Below are 21549 nucleotides of genomic sequence, written 5' to 3'. Positions count from 1 at the left end.
ATCGTTTATAGCGAGAATTTTGATAAGAAAATAAATATCAGATTTTAGTCGATTAAGAACTACCAACGTGAACGCGTTTAATATTATACCCAGTACGGACGCCGGTAAGTACCAGTCTAAATACGTAAAAACGGTAGATTTGTTCAGGCACCTCCCTGATTTGTTCAACCATGAAACGGGTCGAGTTTGATATCTCTGACACCGACTGAGTTGAGATGCCGTAGTTGTGCTTGCGTTATTACCGTTCATCTCGTAGGCCAGCTGTAGCCCTAAGCCGCAATCTCTGTAAAATAGCTCAATAATTCTATTGTGCGCCAATCTGGTAAACTTCCACTTTCATTACGTATGCCATGTCGTAGGTATTCTTGAATAAATTTGCGCACTTCTGCTTCTATGTGTTTCATTCATTGAAAAAAACTACATTTCCTGGCCAAATTCGTTCATTGCACACTGCACTTTAGATTCGATTTCGATTGCATAAGTTAAAAATTTCATCTAAGTCTCCCAACAAATAAACATTCACATTTTCGATTATTTTAGAACCAACGAAACATTTAGAAACGTGATGGGAAAGTTAGGGTTTCAGGCCAGAGGTCAAGATTCCCGCACATTTCAACTTCATAATATTTTTTCCTTATAAATGGGAGACAGAAAGACACTCTCAGCATAAAAAGATAATAAAATAAAACCATCGAAAAAACAATATGAAATAAAAATTTAAATGATGTTTCACAAGAAATTGAACATAAGATTGAAATATTTGAACGAGAAAAACTAAAAAAATCCATTACTCGTGATGCGCCTTCAAATATCACTCCACTGTATCCAAATGTGTTTGTTGATTCTGAAAATTTGTGTCCTCAAAAATCGAACCAACAAACGGATCGTGTCACCTGCGATAAGATAAGTAAGATAAAACATGTGTTTGAAGAAATGAATTTATTTGGCGGTATAGGCCCGAATCACAGTTCATTGGAACGAGAGACGTTTAGTCGCCGCTACAGAGGACTAGAAACAGAGGTTCATTGAACTGATAGAACCCGATTACTTCTCGCAATCAGAAAACCATCATCGATTAAGAACCCAGCTCGGGGGTTAACGAGTTGTACACGTTTGGGAATGTTGTAATGGAGAGCAGAACTAGGAGCTGAGATACACCTCGACATTATAGAGTGATGCGCTTGAGAACTCTGATGCCGTTTCGTCTAGATATTTCTCAACTAAAATTCTTCAAGTATCAAAACAATAATTATTGAAATTTTACCAATAATAATTTTTCGTAGAAGTAGATGATATAAAAAAACTTTGACCTTGAAATCTCTAAGCTCTAATAGTTTTTCCCTGACATTACAAATTCCCTCTTAGAATAATTCGGCTCTTACTAAACTCGGTGGTTTGCTAGGTTAATTACCGGTTCAGTATCTTCTGATGCGAGTCGTCAACGAGTTCTAGCAATCCCTCCAACATGTAACCAGACCTCCTCGCGACAACTGAAACGTCTCGATATAATTTAAAATAAAACAAAAAAGAATTCATCGGCCACCGCCGCAAACGAATGCTCTTAGGACACTTCTCCTGAGGAATTTGGCGATTTTTCTAACTTTCCCTGCAAAGAAAATAAACAATTTTAGATGATACCATCGAAAGACAAACTAACAGGCCTACAACAGCCTGCCTCTATGGTTTGTTATTATTAGATGCTTACCTTTGAATCCAGTAGAGCCTTTCTCATTCGTTTCGACATTCACTACTTTTTCGGGAACTACAATTATTTCTGGTTCCGATTCGCAATGTGATTCCTTGACGTTGCATAGTTTTTTTTCGTCATCAACTTCCGAATTCAACTCATCCGATTTTTCTAAAACGGAATGAGGATTTTGCAATAAAGAGTAGAACAGAATCAGGACCCAGTTCCACAGTTCTGTGTTACGGTATGACTCTGAGTTAACTAATCGAAAATGAACTAATTTTAACTGAGAGTTAACCCTAACTCACAACTGTGGAACTGGTCCAGTGTTTTATCATAACGAGCAAATAAAAGATGTTTACCTTCCGGATAGTACGGTAAAACCTGTACGGACCCATATCCCCACTGTAGAAAATGAATACCGGGTCGTGAATCGATAAAGCGAACTGCTTTAGGCTCCGACTTGATTTCGATGTCGTCCTTGTTAAATACTGATAATTTCAGCGGTGTCGGGAGCTCGCTTTCATTCAATTCTATTTTCCACCAGTTCGATTCGTTGGAGATTCTGGTCATGGCACGCCCGGTATCCCATCCAATTGACCTTCCGATAATTTTCATTTGTTCTGACGGATACGTGGGGTAATTAGTTAAAAGAACAGTGTTACGAGGCGCTGATACCCAAAAGTCTTCGGGAATGCCTACAATGGAAAAGGTAACTCGAATAGCCGAATATAAAAAAGAACAGTAGTTGAATGGTTCAAACTGAATTTTCTAATTACCGGGTATGGTCTGAATGTTGTAAACTGTGTACATTTTGCCATCGAGATAAAATTCAGGATCTAAAAAGGTGATATTTAATCGTTTTCATACTCGTCTAGTGTATTGAAAAACCCATCAAACTTGAATTAAAGTATGAATAATAGTTTGCTTCACCGAATTATGAATATATATTTACCATCCATAAATACTTTCGATTCATCAATCGTCGCCCAATCGGGGAATCTAGGAATTGTGTCCATCTCTACGCTGAGAGGTAGCAACTAGTGCTGAATTCCACGCAGAAAGTGATCTGGATGCATCCAGTGACCAGCAACCAAAAAACACGGAGTTACCTAGTAACCGTTTTTTGTGATATCATAGCAACTGGCTTTCCAATCATTGCTCGCAATCCTAGTTTTCATGGAAAATCTTCCAAATGTATAGGCCTTCAACATGGCTTTAAATCGTCTTGCTCTTAGAAAGTAATACATATTTTGTAAGAAATAAAATTCGAAAATGTCGTTTTTTTCGATATAGCAAAGTTTTGACGTGAAAACGTCTTCTCGCGCTGAACGACGTTTTCAGGCCGGAATGTGCTTTTTCTAACGTTGGGCGTTTTTGCATATTGACATCGTTATTTTTCCGATACAGCAAAAATCTGACGAGAAAACGTCTTTCTGGCGCTGAACGACGTTTTCGGACCGAAAAGTGCTTCTCCTGAGCGTGAAATACACAAGTGCCTCGTAAACCGTGAACCGAAATGGAGAAAAGTGGTCACGGAGTTTCAAACAGAAACTCAAAGTTTGCTTCACCGAATTATGAATATATATTTACTCAATTAACCTGTCCCCCTCTGTATATATACCCCTGTTTTAGTCTATATATCACACCTGACGATGATCTCTAGGGTGAGATCGAAATGTCGTGTCTTTTATATATTTTAGATTGAATAAATCAATTCTGGTTTTTAAATTATTTTAATCTGTAAATAGTGGGATTTTATCTTAGAAACTCAAAGTATTGAAGGATTTTGTGTTTTCTGAAATTTAATATAAAGGAAATCCTCAGCGATTTGTTGAAATGATTAGATGAGTCCCCACCATTAATTCAGATTGCCGTTCAGTAAATCCATACCTATCCATTAATTTCACCGGAAACCACTGTTCGGTAATAAATGACTTACAAGAGAATAAGTCATGTGTGTGTACTAGTATGCCAGCGTCGAGTGCATTCATTGCGAGCTAAGAGCCTGATGAAATCATAGCCCTCCAATTCCCAACTATGACACATTTTTAGGCCAAGGAAAAATTCTAGTGAAAATCCACAACTGGAACTTGAATGGTCTTTCCTTTTAGTTATGGTAAAACACATTTCCTCACATGTTGTCGATGTCCGTAGAAAATGGTGTCAGCATATTTAGCACTATAAATTATGTTTTATCCAATCTTTTTTTAGCTGAATTTGACATCGTTCTAGGGAACTTGCCTGGTTCTAGTCACCCTACCTCGGTAGGGATTCGAACCTGATGGCATCGTTACACTCAGCCAGCCACGGTATCGTGGCAATCTCGATGCCATCCTTCTAGAAATACTGTTGCGAGTGCAAAAATCGATAGTGTCATAGCAGACAGCTGTTTCCTCGTAAATCTTCAAGAGCAAAACTGAACAGAATTTATTTCACTAATGTTAATTCGATTTATCATTATTATCACACAAACAAGGCACATACAGCTTGCTACTTAACCGTGCATATTACATGTACATACTACTTGGCCACCATCTACACTGGTAACCAGGGCCCAGTATCACAGTTGTAACAGTAAACTCTTGAGTTAAAGTTAGTTCATTTTCTAATCAATGAGTTAACCCAAGACTCAAATCTTAACTCAGAACTGTAGAACTGAACCCTTGAGAGGTTTATACTAGCCTATGATTGTAAATCTTCAATATACTGTACAATGTATAATACGTATACATTCCTATTTATAAAATTGCATTGATTCCGTTACAAATAGTTTACAAATTAAAGTGCATTTAACACACGCACACTAAACATACATGTACAACATTCTTCACACGATATTTCAACTTCGTTTTTAGACTTAATCAAGACTAGATCTTCTAACAATCTAAAACATTTATTTACTCGTAATTTTTTCACGTAAAAACCTACTACAAAATTTATTCATTATCAGATGAAACGTTGAAGCCTAGTTTTAGTTGAGATCATAAGCAGTTTTTGAGATCTTAACCCTTTTCTGGAGATGAAAAATCAGTTCAAATCGATTTCATTTATAGGTCTTACTGTTTGATAAGTACTGTAGTGTAGATTCATTTAGGTATTTGCTTGGCTCAGAAGATTTGATAGGAATTTCCTATTTTGAAATTCCCCAAATTAAGTTTCAAAAACTATTGTTAGGATATAGGTAAATTGTAAGTTCGTCATCACAGTATTGAGCAAAGGGGCAGAATATTTACATCTGAAATTTGAAATACGCCTTTGTGTCAGACCATAGAACTACTGTGGAGCCTCGTTATAATGAACTCGGACACAACGATTCATCGGATATGACAAATATAGAATTTCATCCCAAGTAAGAAAATTTGATTGATTTCATACTGGATATAATAAACTATCGGTTATAACGAACATATTTTCTGGCAGTTCGCTGTAACGAGGTTCCGCTGTATATGTGAACAGGAACGCCAACTCCTTGACTTCACAATACATTTGCCTTTGCGCTCTTCAAAATTCACCAGTACCCTCACCGTAAGCGATAGACAATACAAAATGTAGATTCCTTGTTATATGTAATATTTTCCCCGCAACCATTGAGAATAATGCTTTACAGTTTTGTTAAGTCTTTAAAAACTTGACCGAACCATGAAAAATGCTGATTGAAAGGAGAAACCACCAACCAGTCTAGAAAATCTATTGTTTAACGCTTACGCTGAGAATGCGGGGCAAAGCACAAAGATTACCAGCGCTACCTAGCAGATTTTTTTTGAGGAGTCAGCGTTCCTGGTTGCTTAATGTTGATCGTTAGACTTTCAGATATTAGTTTTACTGTAATACATCTCTAATCATTCGGATTTACTACTACCGCTTTTCAAAAATCCGTATGTAACTGTGATGGTACTATTTGAAGACCAGGAACAAATTGGATCGAATGTTTTCCTCTGACATGCAAGTTTATCGGACTAACGTTTACGAAAAATGTAACCTTTAAAATCACACAAACCTATTTTTAAATTAAATGCATTATTATGACCAGTTATTATCGTATGAGCTTGACGTATACGTATATAGCTATGTTTCTGAGAATATTTTTTCGCGATATGCATCGAAAGAGGAAGCACTGCAGCATCTTCAATCCTTATCAACTCCCAACACAACGTTTGGTTAACCTCTCAAACCAGGCGCCATCGCGTGTCTCATTATCTTCCCACAAGAAGGACTAACAATTTCTAAGTACACATATTTCAAATGATAAAGCAAAAATCCCTTCTAAAATTCTTGGATAAAGCTCAACCATTAACATTAGCTGCCTATTTAGATGCATATTGTACACATAATATTCTCATAAAGGCAACTTAACAGCTGAAGTCACAAAATATCTTTGCAATGATCAGAATGTCCTGCACTGTCCAGAGCTTGGCAAATTTCGTAAAACCCACCACAATACCACACTGCAGATAATGAAAGATTTGCATATCTACTATTTCTATATCTCTGAAATAGTCATCACGAACAATTTCTGGTCAAGAAATGCTAATGCAAGTTGTCCATTTAACATTTGTATATAGATTCAACGCTAATCTGTGCTACTGTTCTTAAGTAAAAGTTTCTCCCTTGCATGATAGGGATTCAAACACTTGTGATATCATCACAAGACTAGAACTGGGTCGTTTCTAGGAAAATTGGAAGGCAGGAATCTATAAGGAAAGTAAGGGAATTTTTCAGATAAAGCAGCCACGTCAAATGCCGCAAGTGGGTAGGTACCTCTTAATGTAAGCAATCTTTGAAGATACACATTAGAAAGATTGCAACTTCTGATAGCATATAATTTATAGGTTGTATGTTTTGACGACAGGCAACTTCAATGGGAAGGCAGAGTCTTGGAACCTCAAAACTATCCCTAGACTATTCCTAGACTCCCACAGAATGAAACCCTGATATGTTGGACGAGTGTGGGGCATGAGAATAGGTATGTGATTACCCGGTTCACGGATTAGCCAATCAGAACTGGTCAATTATTCAATGATATACTACAAAAGGTTTGATTGGACCAGCTAACAAAAATCAGTGGGTTGGATTGCTTCGCGTAAAGCTCTATGCATCCGACGCTCTACAAAGGTAGGGAAAAAACTGCAAGGGAGTTTGCAAAGTAACGCAAGCTCACTAACGCATAAATCCAATTATAATATCACTCCTGAGACTCCTAAAACGCAACCTTGCAGTGACGTTTGAATTTGTCACACTTTAGTCGTTGACGCAGGGTCACCGTTTTGCAGTGATTCGCGTTTGTTAAGTAACTTTCCGTTCGACGATGAATCGTCTAACATCTCGCTTGGAGCAACGTCTTCGCTGTATTTAGTTAAACCGACCGTCGATGAGATGCAAGGTATTGTTTCACGCTGAAATTACAAGAATCAATTCAGCAATTTAGAAGACGAACTATCTAAAACTTGTCAAGAGCGATTCAGCCTATTGTCCCGAATACCGTTTTATAAAATTATTGCAGGGGATGTGGGGTCCCTACAGCAGAGAATTCGAGAATTTTACCACCTACAGAAGCATTCTGAGCATTTGCAGGGACGCTAATTTCGAATTCTAATTTTCCACACATCCAACCAAAATACTTCGGAAAAAAAATCTGGTCTGGTGTTTGCTGGATTCGGCCTGCTTATATCTCTAACTGTGAACATGTATCGTTATATCGACGGCACAAGAGTTAGCATTAGAACTATTCCTAGCTTTATTAACTCTTAACTGTGAATCGGTTGTTTCTCCATGAGAAGCGAAATTAGTATTAGATCCATCCCTAGCCTAATCAATTCTGTGTATCAGTCATCTCTCCATGAAAATTGAAATTGGTATTTGAACTACCCCTAGCCTATACCTATTACCTATGTGTTAAGTAATCTCTTCACGAAAAGTGAAGTTGGTATTAGTCTATCCCCAGTCTATATAAATCTAACTAATCAGTCATTACATGAGAAATGAAATTGATATTAGCATATTTCTAATTGTGTATCAGAGAGATTGGTATTTGAACTACCCCTAGCCCATAAGACTCTACTCATCCCTCCCTGAGAAGGGAAATCTTTATTATTAACACTGGCTTATATCTATAACAGTTATCTCTCTGTGGAGAAGTAACATTTGAGCTACTACTAGCACTCAGGAGTCATCTATCAGGCCAGGAACCTAAGGTTGAGACACTGATGCACTGATGCATTGAAAAATCACCATCCTCATTCAACTTATCAACTCTTTCAATCAAATCACCCCGAAAGTGACAGTAGTGTTCAGGTACCGGTACCAGTGTACGCATTTTCCGACCAGTAACCTGGGTGAAGGCATTTATTTAACAAGGAAGAGTGAATTCCTTTGTTGTCAATTGACACTTGGGTTCTGTGCTGGCATCTAGCGTATCGTTTACAGTAGACAGGACGTAATACTTACTTGTTTTTGGAGTAAACAGCGATATCGTTTTGGAAGACAACAACAAATCTTATCACAAACTGGATAGATCAGTCGACTATCAATGTAACGATCGCCATTAAAGCCTGAAAATGATTTAAAAAAAAGATACATGTACATCTTGATGTCTTCAGTTTTAAGCCTGTAACCAGTTTTGCGTAAAAATTTAACTTCAGTGTCTTTAGGTTACTTGCAGTAAATAAAACTTAATGATACCAGTATCAACGCCATACTGCAACTTGTTTACCATGGAACATTCGACTTCTCCAGTCATAAGCTAAAAACTCAGGTCGACCTATGACCTGATCAGATCGTCGTAAGAACTGAGGTAGTAAACACGTGGCCACTGATTGCTGATTCGTTTGTGCAAGATCTGAAGAGCACTCAGGTCGACTACGACTCGATCATCGCCGAGTTTAAATCATGTGATGCAAAACACGTCGCTGATCGACTATGAGGATCTGATCGGGTAGTAGAAAATAGAACTGGTTCTACCCTTGCGATTCGGCTGACGATCGGTCTGTGTTCAAACCCTCGCGGACATAAGTCAACTTCTGTGGGAAGGGTTCCCGGTTAAAAAATCACTGAAGCCTCCTTTCGATCTGACGATCTGATTGGGTCGTAAGTCGACCTGAGCTTAGCTATTAGCATGGTGGTACAAATGAACACAGTGTCTATTGCAACATTTTCAATTATTGGAGGCAATTAAATCTTTCAAATATCTATAGATACATACATATATTTGTTTTCCAGTTAGACTAATTGTTTGAGTTTTTTAATGGAAATTCTTAAGGATTTCATTCAAAATGTTTCCATAGCTGTCTATTCTAAGACGACAGAGAGCCTGGATTGTAAGATCAGCTACTCACCTGAACACCAACTGACTAAACTAGCCACAATTATTATTACAAATACTGCTATTGGACTGTAGTATAGGTAGGAGATCTTATAGATATCATTGAATCCACCAGAACTAAAATAGAACAGAAGTATAAGAGATAAATTTTCATTCCTTTTAAATCCAAAAAAGCTCTCTTCTGGTATAGATCAGCCAATCAATTTAACAATTCAAGCAAGTTTACTCCAAAGATTTTATTGATAATATATCAAAAGATTTTCATTCAACAGAGTTGGCATTTATATGGAAAATGTACTTCGGCACAATAATGCTTAGGTAGTAAAATTAGTGTGGCTGTACACACATGCGTTTGGGTGCCTAGATTAAAGACAATTAGAGGTCGATATTATTAACAAATCAAATAAGTAAGTTGAAATAAGTAAGATAAAATACTTAGATTGGTGCTTGTATACTCAGGGATGATAACAGGTCATCATTAAAAAGGAAGAAAAATTTAAATCGCGATATAACTTAGAAATAACGAGTGCCGAAGTAATGAAAAGGGGTCTGGGGGGTCCTCCCCCAGAAAATTTTGATTTTTCACATCGTTTTTCAGCAGTTATAATATGGAAATTTCACTCAGAAAAACACAACATCATCCGATGTTTTATTGTTTACAAACTCCAAGACGAGTCATGATGCTAATCATCTTTGCATAAGAAAAACAATGTAGGCGGCGCCACGTTACGGGCCACAAAAGCTGTTTTTCAGCACTACACGCGAGCAACACTCGGTAAAACAATCAATAATGTAGATAAATATATCCACAGACACACGGTCGGGCAACAGATAGATAAAACTTGGCTAACGAAAATGATAGCATTTTAAAAATAGATCGGGACACGCTTTTATGGTCATACCAATCAATCTTTAAGATGCCATCATCCTCACCCCCCCATTTTTTCAACGGATTTGCATCGATCTGAGAAATGATAAAAATTGATTGAAAAGGTGGAAATCCGCCGTATGGCGGAAAATCATCATCCCTGATACTAGAGGTATATTCAATTTTCATATACATTATGAAGTGGCGAGTCTCAAACCTGGCCATTCTTACGAAATCGAACCTATTCAAGAAACATTACCTGGGGGTTTCTGTAGAAGGAGTTATTGTTGTGAAATCGACTGTTTGAATGATTGTCGTCATGGTAACATTGATTCCCGTGAAATTACATCCATCCGTTGTCAACGGTAACACCGGAAGCGGCGGTTTCGTAACTACAGCGCCGATACCCAACCAGAACGCCACACTAATACCAGCTACCATTCCAATACCAACTCCCTGTAAATAACATCACTAAAGGGGTCATGCACTTATTACATACGCATTAAGGGAGGGGGAGGGGTGAGTACAATTGCGTACTGTAATGCTTAATGTATATGAAAAAATGGCCGATTTTGCGTACAGGGGATGGGGGGGGGGGGGTCAAATTTCATGCGTATGTAATAAATGAATGATCCCAAATGTTAAATGTTATATTCATAACATCTATTTATTCTACATAAATATTCTGAATGAGGTCTTGGAGCTAATAAGGATAGCCTGAACTCATCGAAAGATTATTATCAACATGCAATAATTTCCTTCTTTGAAATTGGTCATGGTATAGCTCTTGAGTCAGCGACAAAGCAACTTTTGTTTATCGTGATTTCTCAAATAGTGGCAGGAGCACATGAAATTTCAAGATTTCCATTCATTTTTGGTCCTCAAAATATTCTATTAATATCCAAAGCTACAGGCCTTTTACTTTTTAAATCCTCTAACAAGTCAGTTACTTGTCTCAGTGCAGTTCCACTATCTCAAAAAACCAACTCCACCACAGAAAATCCCGTCTATCCCCCTGAGTCTGCATCATAGTCCACCATCTTAAGAGCTAGACTTGGACTACAGCGTTCAACTACATGGAAAGCTGATTCTAAAGTATGTTTCAGAAAAACCAACATTCCATTTCATTAAGTCCATAAACGGTCGATAAATCATGATTACTGAAGTATGTCCCGCTATACATATATACAGTTGTACTCAGTTAGGTCATAATTGGATAAGCCGACAGCTCACACATCATAGTCGTCACAAATTTTAAGTCCCAAATTTGCATTTCGAATGAAGTAAGGAAGTTGTCAATGACTATCCCTGCTATGACTACTTAACCCTTTCAGTGTGTCTACACCGCAATGTGGTGTATAGATGTAATTTGTAATTATCTCGCTTGAAAAATGGCAGCCCCTGTTCAAACGTAGTGAAATACTAGAAACTAACGATACATCGCCCCGCGGTGAAGACGCACTATAGTGGTATTCCCGTTATTCAACACACTAGGGTGGAATTTTTGAAAATTTCCAAATTATATCCAGCACTATAGGGTATTGATAAGTCAGTTAGACGCACTGAAAGGGTTAACCCTTCAGGACTTTGCTAATACACCACACCACAGTGTATTGAATTAATCATCATATAGCGAAATATTGGTACGGTAATGACCGTGGTGTAGATGCACTATAGCAGTACGCCCATTATATACCATCGAGGGGGGCAGAATTTTCCAAAAACTCACTTTTAAGTAAGAATTGATTGAGTTTGACTGTATCTTATCATTCAGCGATTTTAACTTACCAACGAATTGATGAAAGGAAACAAAATTCCGGCGGTGAAAACGCCGAGTATCGGTCCGCCTGCCATACCAAATATACTCAAAGAGATCTGCACTAACGTCGATGGCATAACTGACGCGAGGAATGCTAAACCTAGGGTTAATAGTCCCATCGCTAACGCTGAAATAAGATAAATCATTACTGTTAAAGCCGTAGAAAACAGAGGTTATCAGAGGGATTTAAATTTGATGACATCGAATCTCTGCCACTGCCTGAAAAGCCTGATTGTATAATCAGGTTGCACCACCTAGACGCTGAAAAAATTGTCGGTGCCAATCAGATCCTGTTGTATAATCGCTTAGAAAAATTGGAACAGGTATACATATAGAATGCTTCAGCTAAAATGAAACATGATTTATAATTGGCTGATAATGACATCACAGCAATACTGTGCACTTATTAGTGCGCCGGTCTGTTCGGGCAGGGTTTGTACTGTAGCAACCAAAACAGGTTCAAATCTCAGCCAAGTGATGATGATGTTGATTTACATATCTCGTACTGCAATTTCTGCCCATTATCATCTACGGTATATCTCATAGCTGACGTTTTGTTTCACACTGGTAATATGGTAATGAAGTATATTGGGTTGGCTTCACAGTCGACATTAGTTATCAAGGAATCAATGAAGTTACCTAGTAGTTTTGAGAGTATAGTAGCTGCCCGTTCTGGTAAATCGATATTTTTTATTTGTTCATAACACGGACGAATAAAATCCTCGAGACAAACTGTAGCTAACGCATTCACGCCAGAAGACACCGTGCTGTAAAGAAGAAAATGAAGCGAAAGTTGTTTTATGTTTCACCCAGTGTTTTTGGAGACAGACACCCCGTAGGCGCCAGTAATATGTTATAAGAGGGTTGGTCTAGGTTGAACTAGCTGCTGCTGTATCTAAACACTGCTTTGATTAAAGAGCTTTGAAGTCAGGGGCGGATTCAGGGGAACTTGTGAGACTTGTAGAAGTCCTTCAAATGCGCGAGTGCCCTTTTTTCATTTTGTCAATGAACAAAAAGTTGTTGCAATTCAGTGCATGAGTACGCTTCATATACCGTTTGGGATGTGACCATGTTTAGGCCCTGTTACAAGTGACACAAATTGTCACCATAGAACCGCTGGGGTATACAGTTTGATAAGCCCCAGTGTGGAGTGACCAACCAAATATAGCTTGTTGGCCACTAAAATGCCCAATTGGGATGTGACGAAGTTCTACAAAATTAGCCCCTGGATCTGCCGCTGAAAGTAGTCGCATTGTGAGAGGGTTACATTAAGTCTTAATGCAGTGTTTACATACAACAATACAGGCATGTTCAATGTATTTTCAAAGAGTAATCATAAATCAAGCCCCTAAAACTTTTGTTCAATAACGTTTTTACCCCTGAGAACCGTTAGTAGACCTTCAAACATATCTAAATTTTGTTGAAATGGGTTAACGATTAAATCCCATTATTGTCACCATGGTATCAATCTCGCAGCCCAGATTTAACCTACCTTAGAGCAGCACTGAAGACACAAGACATGAAAACTCCAGGCATTCCGGGAAGAAATCTCAATATTTCCATCACAAGATGAGGTAAAACCTATTGAAATCAATGTTTCATATTTCAGCAATATATATCGTCTAAACCGACAAAAATCTCCAAAATCATATAAGAGACAGAATCTTATTTCTAGTCCGACCGAAGTAACATGGTAGTACATTGATTAACTAAGGCTCTTTTTCGATTTTGCACTCCTAGAATATTCTTCTCTACCCGAACAAAGATGATAGAATTGGCAGAAACTTCCTAACACGGCGATCGAAATAAAGAGTATATAATTTCTATTACGGTAAAGCCCAATAATGAAGGCTGAAGAATTTGGTAAATGAAGATATCATAGGGCAATTTATAATATATATAAGACTCAGAAAGTTATGATACCACATTAAAAGGTTGGTAGGTGGAAATTGAGCAGGCCAGGACCCAGTCTCATCCCGACCCAACTACCAACTGCGCAACCATTTATGGTTCACCATATTACTGGAATGTCTTATCAACTGTAATACATACCTGATCACCGCGTTGAACGATTCCCGCAGAAATCGGATCACAGTTGTAATAATAGGCGTACATCACGACTCCGGTCAATACCAACAAACCCAGAAATATGAACGTCGCTATCATCGCCGAATATACAGCTCTGAAATACACGTCATCGTTATCAACTCTAACCGCGATCACACGAGCATTTTTTGCCTGGTACAAGTGTTCACACGGGTGCAAAATTTGGCCCGACCAAAAACGTTGGACCAGGCCCGCGCCAAATTCTAGCACGAGACAAAAGATTGCAGAATTGCGACTGGTACCGAAAATGACCCACTTCACTTTGTTTGAGCATTGTTTAGTATCGAGTGAATGGTTTGCATGTGAACGCGCTCTCTAATTAGGCACGGGTCAAATTTGACTCGAGCCTGAGCCGTGCCAGTTTGGCCCGGGCCAAATCATCGCTGTGTGATTGCAGCTATTATTTCACTTGATACAAGCCAGTGAAAGCGCTGAAACTCTAAACTGGTTAATGGTTACTATACATTTTAAATTATGATGATAAAGGAGACTTGGCACAACAGAATTCTTGAACACGAATGTTTGCCAACAAGTGCTGGATATTCGCACACATTCTCCCTCCGAAGGGATTTGAACTTGATAACATCGATTGACTCAACCACGGTACGAAAGGCTGCCTGATTAGCCCAAGAGTATGCAGGTACACGCACAACTTAGATGATCATTTGATTAGCCAATCAGAAATCCCGTCTGATTTTAGCCCAGGTTATTCCAGGCTATATAATTTTTCGTGAAATTTGCGTCAGCGATAATACAACAGGCCGATCCGATTGCACACACACGCATGTACTTGCATACTCGGGCTACTCAGGTTGCTGAGTCGTATGATGCCACTGGGTTCGAATCCCCTGCCAAACGATAATGCACCAAGGATAATCAGGAATTTACAAAATTCAAATGTCTATTATGTAAATCAAATATTGTGTTAGCCAACAAATACAGCGTAGTCACTTCAAAAAACCCATGGCTGTTAGACTACCGATTTGAGCATGGACATATCAATGTTTCAAGCCTGCGCGATGTTTAAAGTAATATCCTTATCTTCATGAGTGTTTTAAGCTTTTAAACAAATATTTTGTGTAATGGTCAACTTATGAAGAGATAATTGATATAATGAATATCAACAATTTTCACGACTTACATCTGCGCGTCTTTGAGTTTTCGCACGCTCAGATATCTTTGTAACATGGTCTGATTGGCTCCGTACACGGTCAGCGTCGTGAAAAATCCTCCAAATACCAGAGTGAATAGTGTGTGACGTTGCAAGGGATCGGGATCGAAACTACAAAAAAAAGACCGTTCATCTTATTCAATTTAGTAAGTATTAAGCTGGTGTCACATGTTCCAAGTAATGTTCCAAAACTGCAGCTTCGTGGATAGACCTGGTCAAAATTCATAACCCTTTTTACACCTCTCTCATAAAAAACATCTTTCTCAATCAATTTATCTTTAATCAGAGAGCCCGAAAAAGCTGTACGACCAGCCTATAACTGTAGCAGCTATATCACGTCACCGGTGCAGGGATGATATATCACGGGTTCTATTTTGTACTGACACTGGGCAATACACACTTAATCCCATTGTCTCTATCCTACCAGGAGTAAATGGGTACCTAGCCTGAGAGACCTGATAGACATTAGCACATCAAGCAGCTCTGGGTCCAGTTCCACAGTTCTGAGTTAAGATTTGACTCAGAGTTAACTCATTGAAAATGAACTAACTTTAACTCAGAGTTAACTCTAACTCGCGACTGTGGAACTGGGTCCTGGCGATTACCTTCCCTTCTTGAAATAACGTATGATGATAACTATGATTAAATTCACTTTCTCTAGAGAATGTATTAGTTAGTGTTCGCCTGCGAAATTCCAGGTCTGTACATTACCATTGAGTCCCTGGGCAAGATGCTAACCTCATTGCCTCTATGCACCTAGGAGTAAATGCTACCTGGCCTAATAGGTGATAGGGCTTGAAGTAGCTCCGGTGTTACACATCTTCCCACAGTGGGATAACTATCAGAGTTGGGTATTATAGCGTACATCAAAACAGATTTGGCAGCAATCACCGAATGAGCTAAGGACAAACTGGAACAAAAATATTTTTTCTCAATTTTTTTATAGTTCAAATTTATGTCACACTTCTTTATAGCAGAACATGGAAAAATGCTAAAAAGAATTTACTCTGAGGAGTTTACACTCGAATTAATAAATCATTTGCCTAAACCTGAAATAGAGTCGTAACACTAGGAGAGAAGTTCTGTAGGGTTATTAGGACATCATGTCAAGCCATTGTGTGTCAAGTATCAAAGTTTACTGATATTCATTGAATTCTAATCAAATGTTTATGCGTAAATCATAATGAACCCATGAGATTTGTGAATTCAATCGGAAAATATTGAATATATATGCCACCTAAAAGTTAATTGGCTTTATGCGCTTGATAATATTTATAAACCATACACATAATACACGAGACAATGGATTACAAAAACATTTAGCTAATCTGATAGTAAGAATTACAGAAATCGAGAAATGAAATTCATTTCAAACTTGAAGCAAACCAGCCTCGCCTATCTTGTGGAGAAGCATAATTCCACCCAGACCAGCTGTAGCTAGGACTAAAGTCCAGTTTCACTAAACGAATGAAGACATTAAATTGTTTTTAGAGTTAAACTATTTATGAACAACAAAGGGCAACGAAACCATTAAACTCTTATAAATGTGGAGTGTTTTATTTGGTATAGATAAGAGGTATATGGGATTTTTGGATAGCGAAAGAATGAACTTCCTACCGATGGCCTTGCGCTGGCTTTTCTCGTCGTCTTTTTATCGAACAAACAAATAACAAAACTATAAATTTCGGGTGAATAGCAAGAGATAACCTCGATGTTTTGTGTACAATACCTGGTAATGAGTAACCCCCAGCACAGTTAGACGAGATGTTTACTTATTAATGATATAAATACAATAGACATATTTAAGAAAACGTAACAGAATGGTCGCGGTGTGGGTAAAATTCCTTCCTGGTAAACAAGAGTTCAGATAATGTATTTCAAAAATGTACCATTTCAACCGTTTAAATGTGATGAGATTTTCATTTAATAAGATTAAAAAGGTAACCATTTATGAAACACTAAATCCTGTGTTGTGGATCCGACACTAATATATATAACATGGAAGATGAAGTCCGAAAAGTTTCTTTCAACCCTTAGGAACCTGCTCTCGCAAATTTGCGCGAGAACGGAAGTGACCCCGAAAGGACTGATCTCGCAAATCTGCGACAGGCGACGATTCTATAGCACCATGAAAGTTTTAAATTTAGTATCCACTAGCAGTATGTGTCTGGGGACCAGTCCAACGAAGTCATTTCGGTACACTAACTCAAAGCGTATCATTAAAACTTCTCGAGAAATTCGGGTTGAATTGGCAGCGTGCCAATGGAAACAGCGTGGCGGTTTCTTCCATTTGACAATCAGGAAATAGACAACGTTGCAGTATTTATATTGCTAAAAAATGCCTAAAAAATTTCTAATGGACGTAGAGATTGTTGAATTGATTGCCAACAAAGGCTCCTAAGATGAGGATGTTGTTAGGCTTGGTAATTAGATACTTGTTTCCTTTGTTTTACCCAAAATTAATTCAGTCCTGCTCAGTGCATTGACAATAAAATCCAGATTCCTAAGGGTTAAGCTAATGATTCATTGATTCAATGTTTCGACTATAACCTAATGGTTGGTTATCTTCCGGAACGAAAGGATACATACTTTAGGGACTTCATCTTTCTCATTATATTATTGTGGGATTCTTTCCTATATTTATCAAAGGTAGATTCCTCCATCTTTTCTCATTCATCCTAGTTTTATGTGCATTCCATCATTTTCACTCACCACTCACTCATCCTCCCTCAATAAGGGACTTTTGGAATCCGATGACATCGAGACTTTGCCACGGTACATACCTTTACCTGATTAGCCCAAGTGCACAGGTACATGCATAGATTAGCCGCACGAAAATATGTGGCGCCAATCAGATTGCCTGTTGTAAAATTGGCAAATTTCATAGGTAAACCATAAACACAAAGCCTGGGATTAACCCTTTCAGTGCGTCTACACCGCAGTGCGGTGTACAAATCCGTGATGGATTTTGCTAGTACACCGCACTGTGGTGTATTGATTTAATTAGTAATTACTAATTATCTCTCTTGAAAGATGGCAGCACCTGTCAAACATAGTGAAATATCAGTAACTAACGATATACCGCGCCAGGGTGTAGACGCACTATAGTGCTATTCCTGTTATTCAACACACTAGAGTGGAATTTTTAAGAATTTTCAAATCATCTTCAGCACTATAGGGTATTAATTAGCCAGCACTGAAAGGGTTAAATGAAATGTAACTGTTGAATGGCAAATTATGCCATAATCTAAGCTGTGCTTGTACCAACGCAGTCGGGCAACTAATGCCGTGGCAGAGTCTTGATGCCATCAGTTTCAAATCCCAACTGAGGCAGAACATCACACTCATTAAGATTTGAAACACACGAGTGAACATTTAAACTTACTCGATAAATTTAATGCGACCGCCGTCGAGATTTCGCTGCCAGACCTCGCCGAAACCGCCGATAACGATAGTACCCTGTATGATAACGGCGAACAAACCGGCGTAGACTACTAACATTTGAAATACATCCGTCCACATTACGGCTTTCATTCCACCCTGCAAAAAAGTATATTAACGCATTTAGTAAACAACTAAATTTGCATTATTCCTTGCTGAAAGAAATTAGCATTCGGGGACTGTTCAAAAATTTTGTGGAGGTTATTTTGATACCCCCTCCCGTTGTAACAAGCTGCAACAAATTTTGGCAGACCCCCTAATAATATTACGTAACAAATATTACTACACCACCCATTATTTTTTGCTAAAATCTTCATCACAGTACCAGTTCGAAACTTTTGCTACAATCAGTATTATTTTTATGCCTACAGAATATATAGGCCGACCTTAGCTTTCTATTCTCGACGAGTTTTATTACTGTTTGACAACTGCTTCAGTAAAGCATTATTCATGATTAGAAACTGGTCCAATTTCACTCTTGTCCTGGTTTCACAAGAAGATTGGTCGAAGTTTTTCAAAAAAAATTATGTTACGTAACAGATGCTCAGACACCCCCTCCTCTTAGGCCTATAACATACTTTTTACAACCCCTCACCCACATACGCATTACATGATTATTGAACAGCATCTTTCAAATGAACTAGCCTAATGGCATATGCACTTTATACATGGCTCCTTATCGTGTAAGGACTATGTTCTAATTTATTCATACGAGGATAAATCCAAAGCTTTCTGGGCACAGTAAATTTAATGCAATTCAGAATAATTGTTAATTTATAGGGGATTTTAAGGAATGAATTGAGTCTAAAATGACTCTAATATGGACCCAAAAGGGCGACCAAAGGTTAATGATCTTATCCGAATAAAACTAACCAGAACTGGAACTGAGTCAAATTTGATATTCATCTAATTATAGAGAGCGCATTCACGCATAAGACACTCACACCTCACTAAAATGCAATCTAAATGATGTTGCGGTCAGCCATACTCACAGAACAAGTTAGCATTCACACGGAATAATTTGATTGATGCTAAAATTTGGCACAGGCCAAATTTGACCTGGGTCAAGGCGTTCGTGTGATAGTGACTTACTAAGACATTTGAACAATATAAAGATCTTACCAAAGCCGTGTAGAATGTGCAAACAGCGCCAATAGAGACCACTGACAATACCATATTTAAGCCAGTCACTGAAAAGTGAATAAAAACAAAAACTAACAACAAACTTTTTCGCAAATCAGCAGATGAAATTACGAGCGACGAAATCTTGTTACAATCACAAACCTTGGCTGAATGCCAATGCTGGGGCATATATCACTATAGCCATATAGAACATCTGTAAGATATAATGACATTTTAAATCTTGAAGTAATGGGGCTGGAATTAAAAGACAGGAATGTCATGAGCAACTCGAGACGATTTGATACAAAAAAAACCCTCACCATTTGTACAATGAACAAAGCAGAAACCATGATTCTTATAACCCGGTTGAATCTCATTTCTAAATACTGAAATTGAAATGAATGAAAATATTATTGATGAAAGACAATAATAATTGGTAGCGATTGTTATTTGCCAGAAATCAGGACTTCTTTTTAAGTTTTCAATCAAGGAAACATTTGAATGCCTTTAATTTCTCTTCTCAAAGTGGCCATTTCTACATTTCACGTACTGTAAAAATTCTCAGCTAAATTTAGGGCTACATATTCTTCAAATGATAAGTTTCTTTCGAGCCCTTAGAAATATAGTTTTTCGTGTTTGAGATAAGGGTCCACAGGGTTTAGGGTTCAGGCTATGGGTTAGGGTAGGACAGGGTTAGGCCTATGCCAGGCAAGAGGTAAAAAGTATCTTCAGAAGTTTTCTAAGAGGCCAGATGCCAGACGGAAAGTATCTTAATTTCTGTCCGGTGTCTGGCCTCATTGGCTCTTGAAGTTAAGGCACTAGGTCTACACTGCCCCGATGGTGCTCTAAATACTAATTAATCGAGCAAATATGGACTATGGACCTTAGGCCAACTATGTAACAGCTCCAGTGCCAAACTTCCTCTAGTTTCAATTTGTGCAGCAATTTGGGGGGGGGGGGGGTATTACGATGCCAGCAGCCAACATTCAGGATCCAGTTGCAGGGGCGGATCCAGCGGGTGAATTTGACTTGATTCATAGAAATGACTGCTCAATGATCTGCCAACAAAGTAGCAAGCGCTGCACGTATGAAACTCATTAAAAGGGGAGTTGGAGTCCTCCCAGTTTTCCTTGTATCCTAGACCTGTCAGATTATGTACTTCTAAAAAATACATGTTAGTTACATTTTTTACTAACTACATTCCGGAATACGGTGGAATATAGCATGGATCCGCCCTCTCAAAAGTTGGTTAAAGCTAACTAGTGGATAGTTGACATGGTGACAATTAAAGGTAGGCCGACATAGTTACTATGGTCTTTATCCACCGGTTATCTTCAACCATCATTTGAGCAACTGGCCCCAGATTATTAACTCACATATATAAGGGAAACACATACACATCGTCTGATTCCAGACTAATTTACCTGGTGAGCACTTGTGAGTTGTAAGTTGTGGAATATCGGCATGTAAACGTGAGCTGCGACTGGGAATACTATAAAATAACTCAAGCACAACATCATATACATAGTTCCGAACGAATACACTTCAGCCGGGGTACCTAGGACCGATACGGCCGACATAAAACTAGCCAAAATAGACAGCGTCACCGGAAATATCTGCATGTTCCTGCCGCCGAGCAGAAAGTCTTTCGTCGAATTGTTTTTTCGGCCGGCAATTCCGTAGTATAATCCGATAGCAGCGCTGACTGATAACATTAAAGCGAACATAAGATAGTCCACCCAGTGGAACCGTATAACACCGGCTTCCATCGTCGGAGGCTGGTGAAATGTGATGCAACACTCTCAAAACTAGTGGTGCACGCACGACAACAACATTGACATTGGATTTGACAGTCATGTGGAGAACACGAGGTTATGGTTAGTTCGTGCCCACCACAGGATTCCATTTTTCAAGATTAATTTATTTATATTTTTGAAAAAAATGAGTGTGAACATCCGATGATGATAAAGCTAATACAGGTGTAAAAGAAAAGAAATATTTTGGCGGTGCTCTA

General features: G+C 38.3%; 1 protein-coding gene across 1 annotated transcript; it reads right to left on the bottom strand.

Moving 5' to 3' along the window:
* Positions 1-4139: 4139 nt before the first annotated feature.
* LOC141902396 (sodium-coupled monocarboxylate transporter 1-like) lies at positions 4140-21362 on the bottom strand. Its single transcript, XM_074790100.1, has 14 exons — positions 20960-21362; positions 19856-19921; positions 19698-19749; positions 19536-19603; positions 18358-18512; positions 14943-15083; positions 13748-13877; positions 13188-13276; positions 12335-12462; positions 11665-11822; positions 10136-10332; positions 9022-9125; positions 8135-8238; positions 4140-7083 (listed from the first exon to the last, which is right to left on the bottom strand). Exons 1-14 carry the CDS (start codon positions 21302-21304, stop codon positions 6922-6924), a joined length of 1899 nt encoding a protein of 632 aa, XP_074646201.1. The 5' UTR covers positions 21305-21362; the 3' UTR covers positions 4140-6921.
* Between the last annotated feature and the right edge of the window lie 187 nt (positions 21363-21549).

Source organism: Tubulanus polymorphus, chromosome 3 (assembly GCF_964204645.1).
Source record: "Tubulanus polymorphus chromosome 3, tnTubPoly1.2, whole genome shotgun sequence".
NCBI classification, from domain to species: Eukaryota; Metazoa; Nemertea; class Palaeonemertea; order Tubulaniformes; family Tubulanidae; genus Tubulanus; species Tubulanus polymorphus.
This window is presented reverse-complemented; position numbering and strand designations above follow the sequence as displayed.

Excerpts from the sequence above, each read along its gene's own strand:
- LOC141902396 (XM_074790100.1), bottom strand. The coding sequence starts at position 21,304 with ATGGAAGCCGGTGTTATACGGTTCCACTGGGTGGACTATCTTATGTTC. Across the intron at positions 19,922-20,959 it reads AACTCACAAGTGCTCACCAG|TATTTAGAAATGAGATTCAA; the intron begins GTAAATTAGTCT and ends TTTCAATTTCAG. Across the intron at positions 9,126-10,135 it reads CCTTCTACAGAAACCCCCAG|TTCTGGTGGATTCAATGATA; the intron begins GTAATGTTTCTT and ends GTTCTATTTTAG.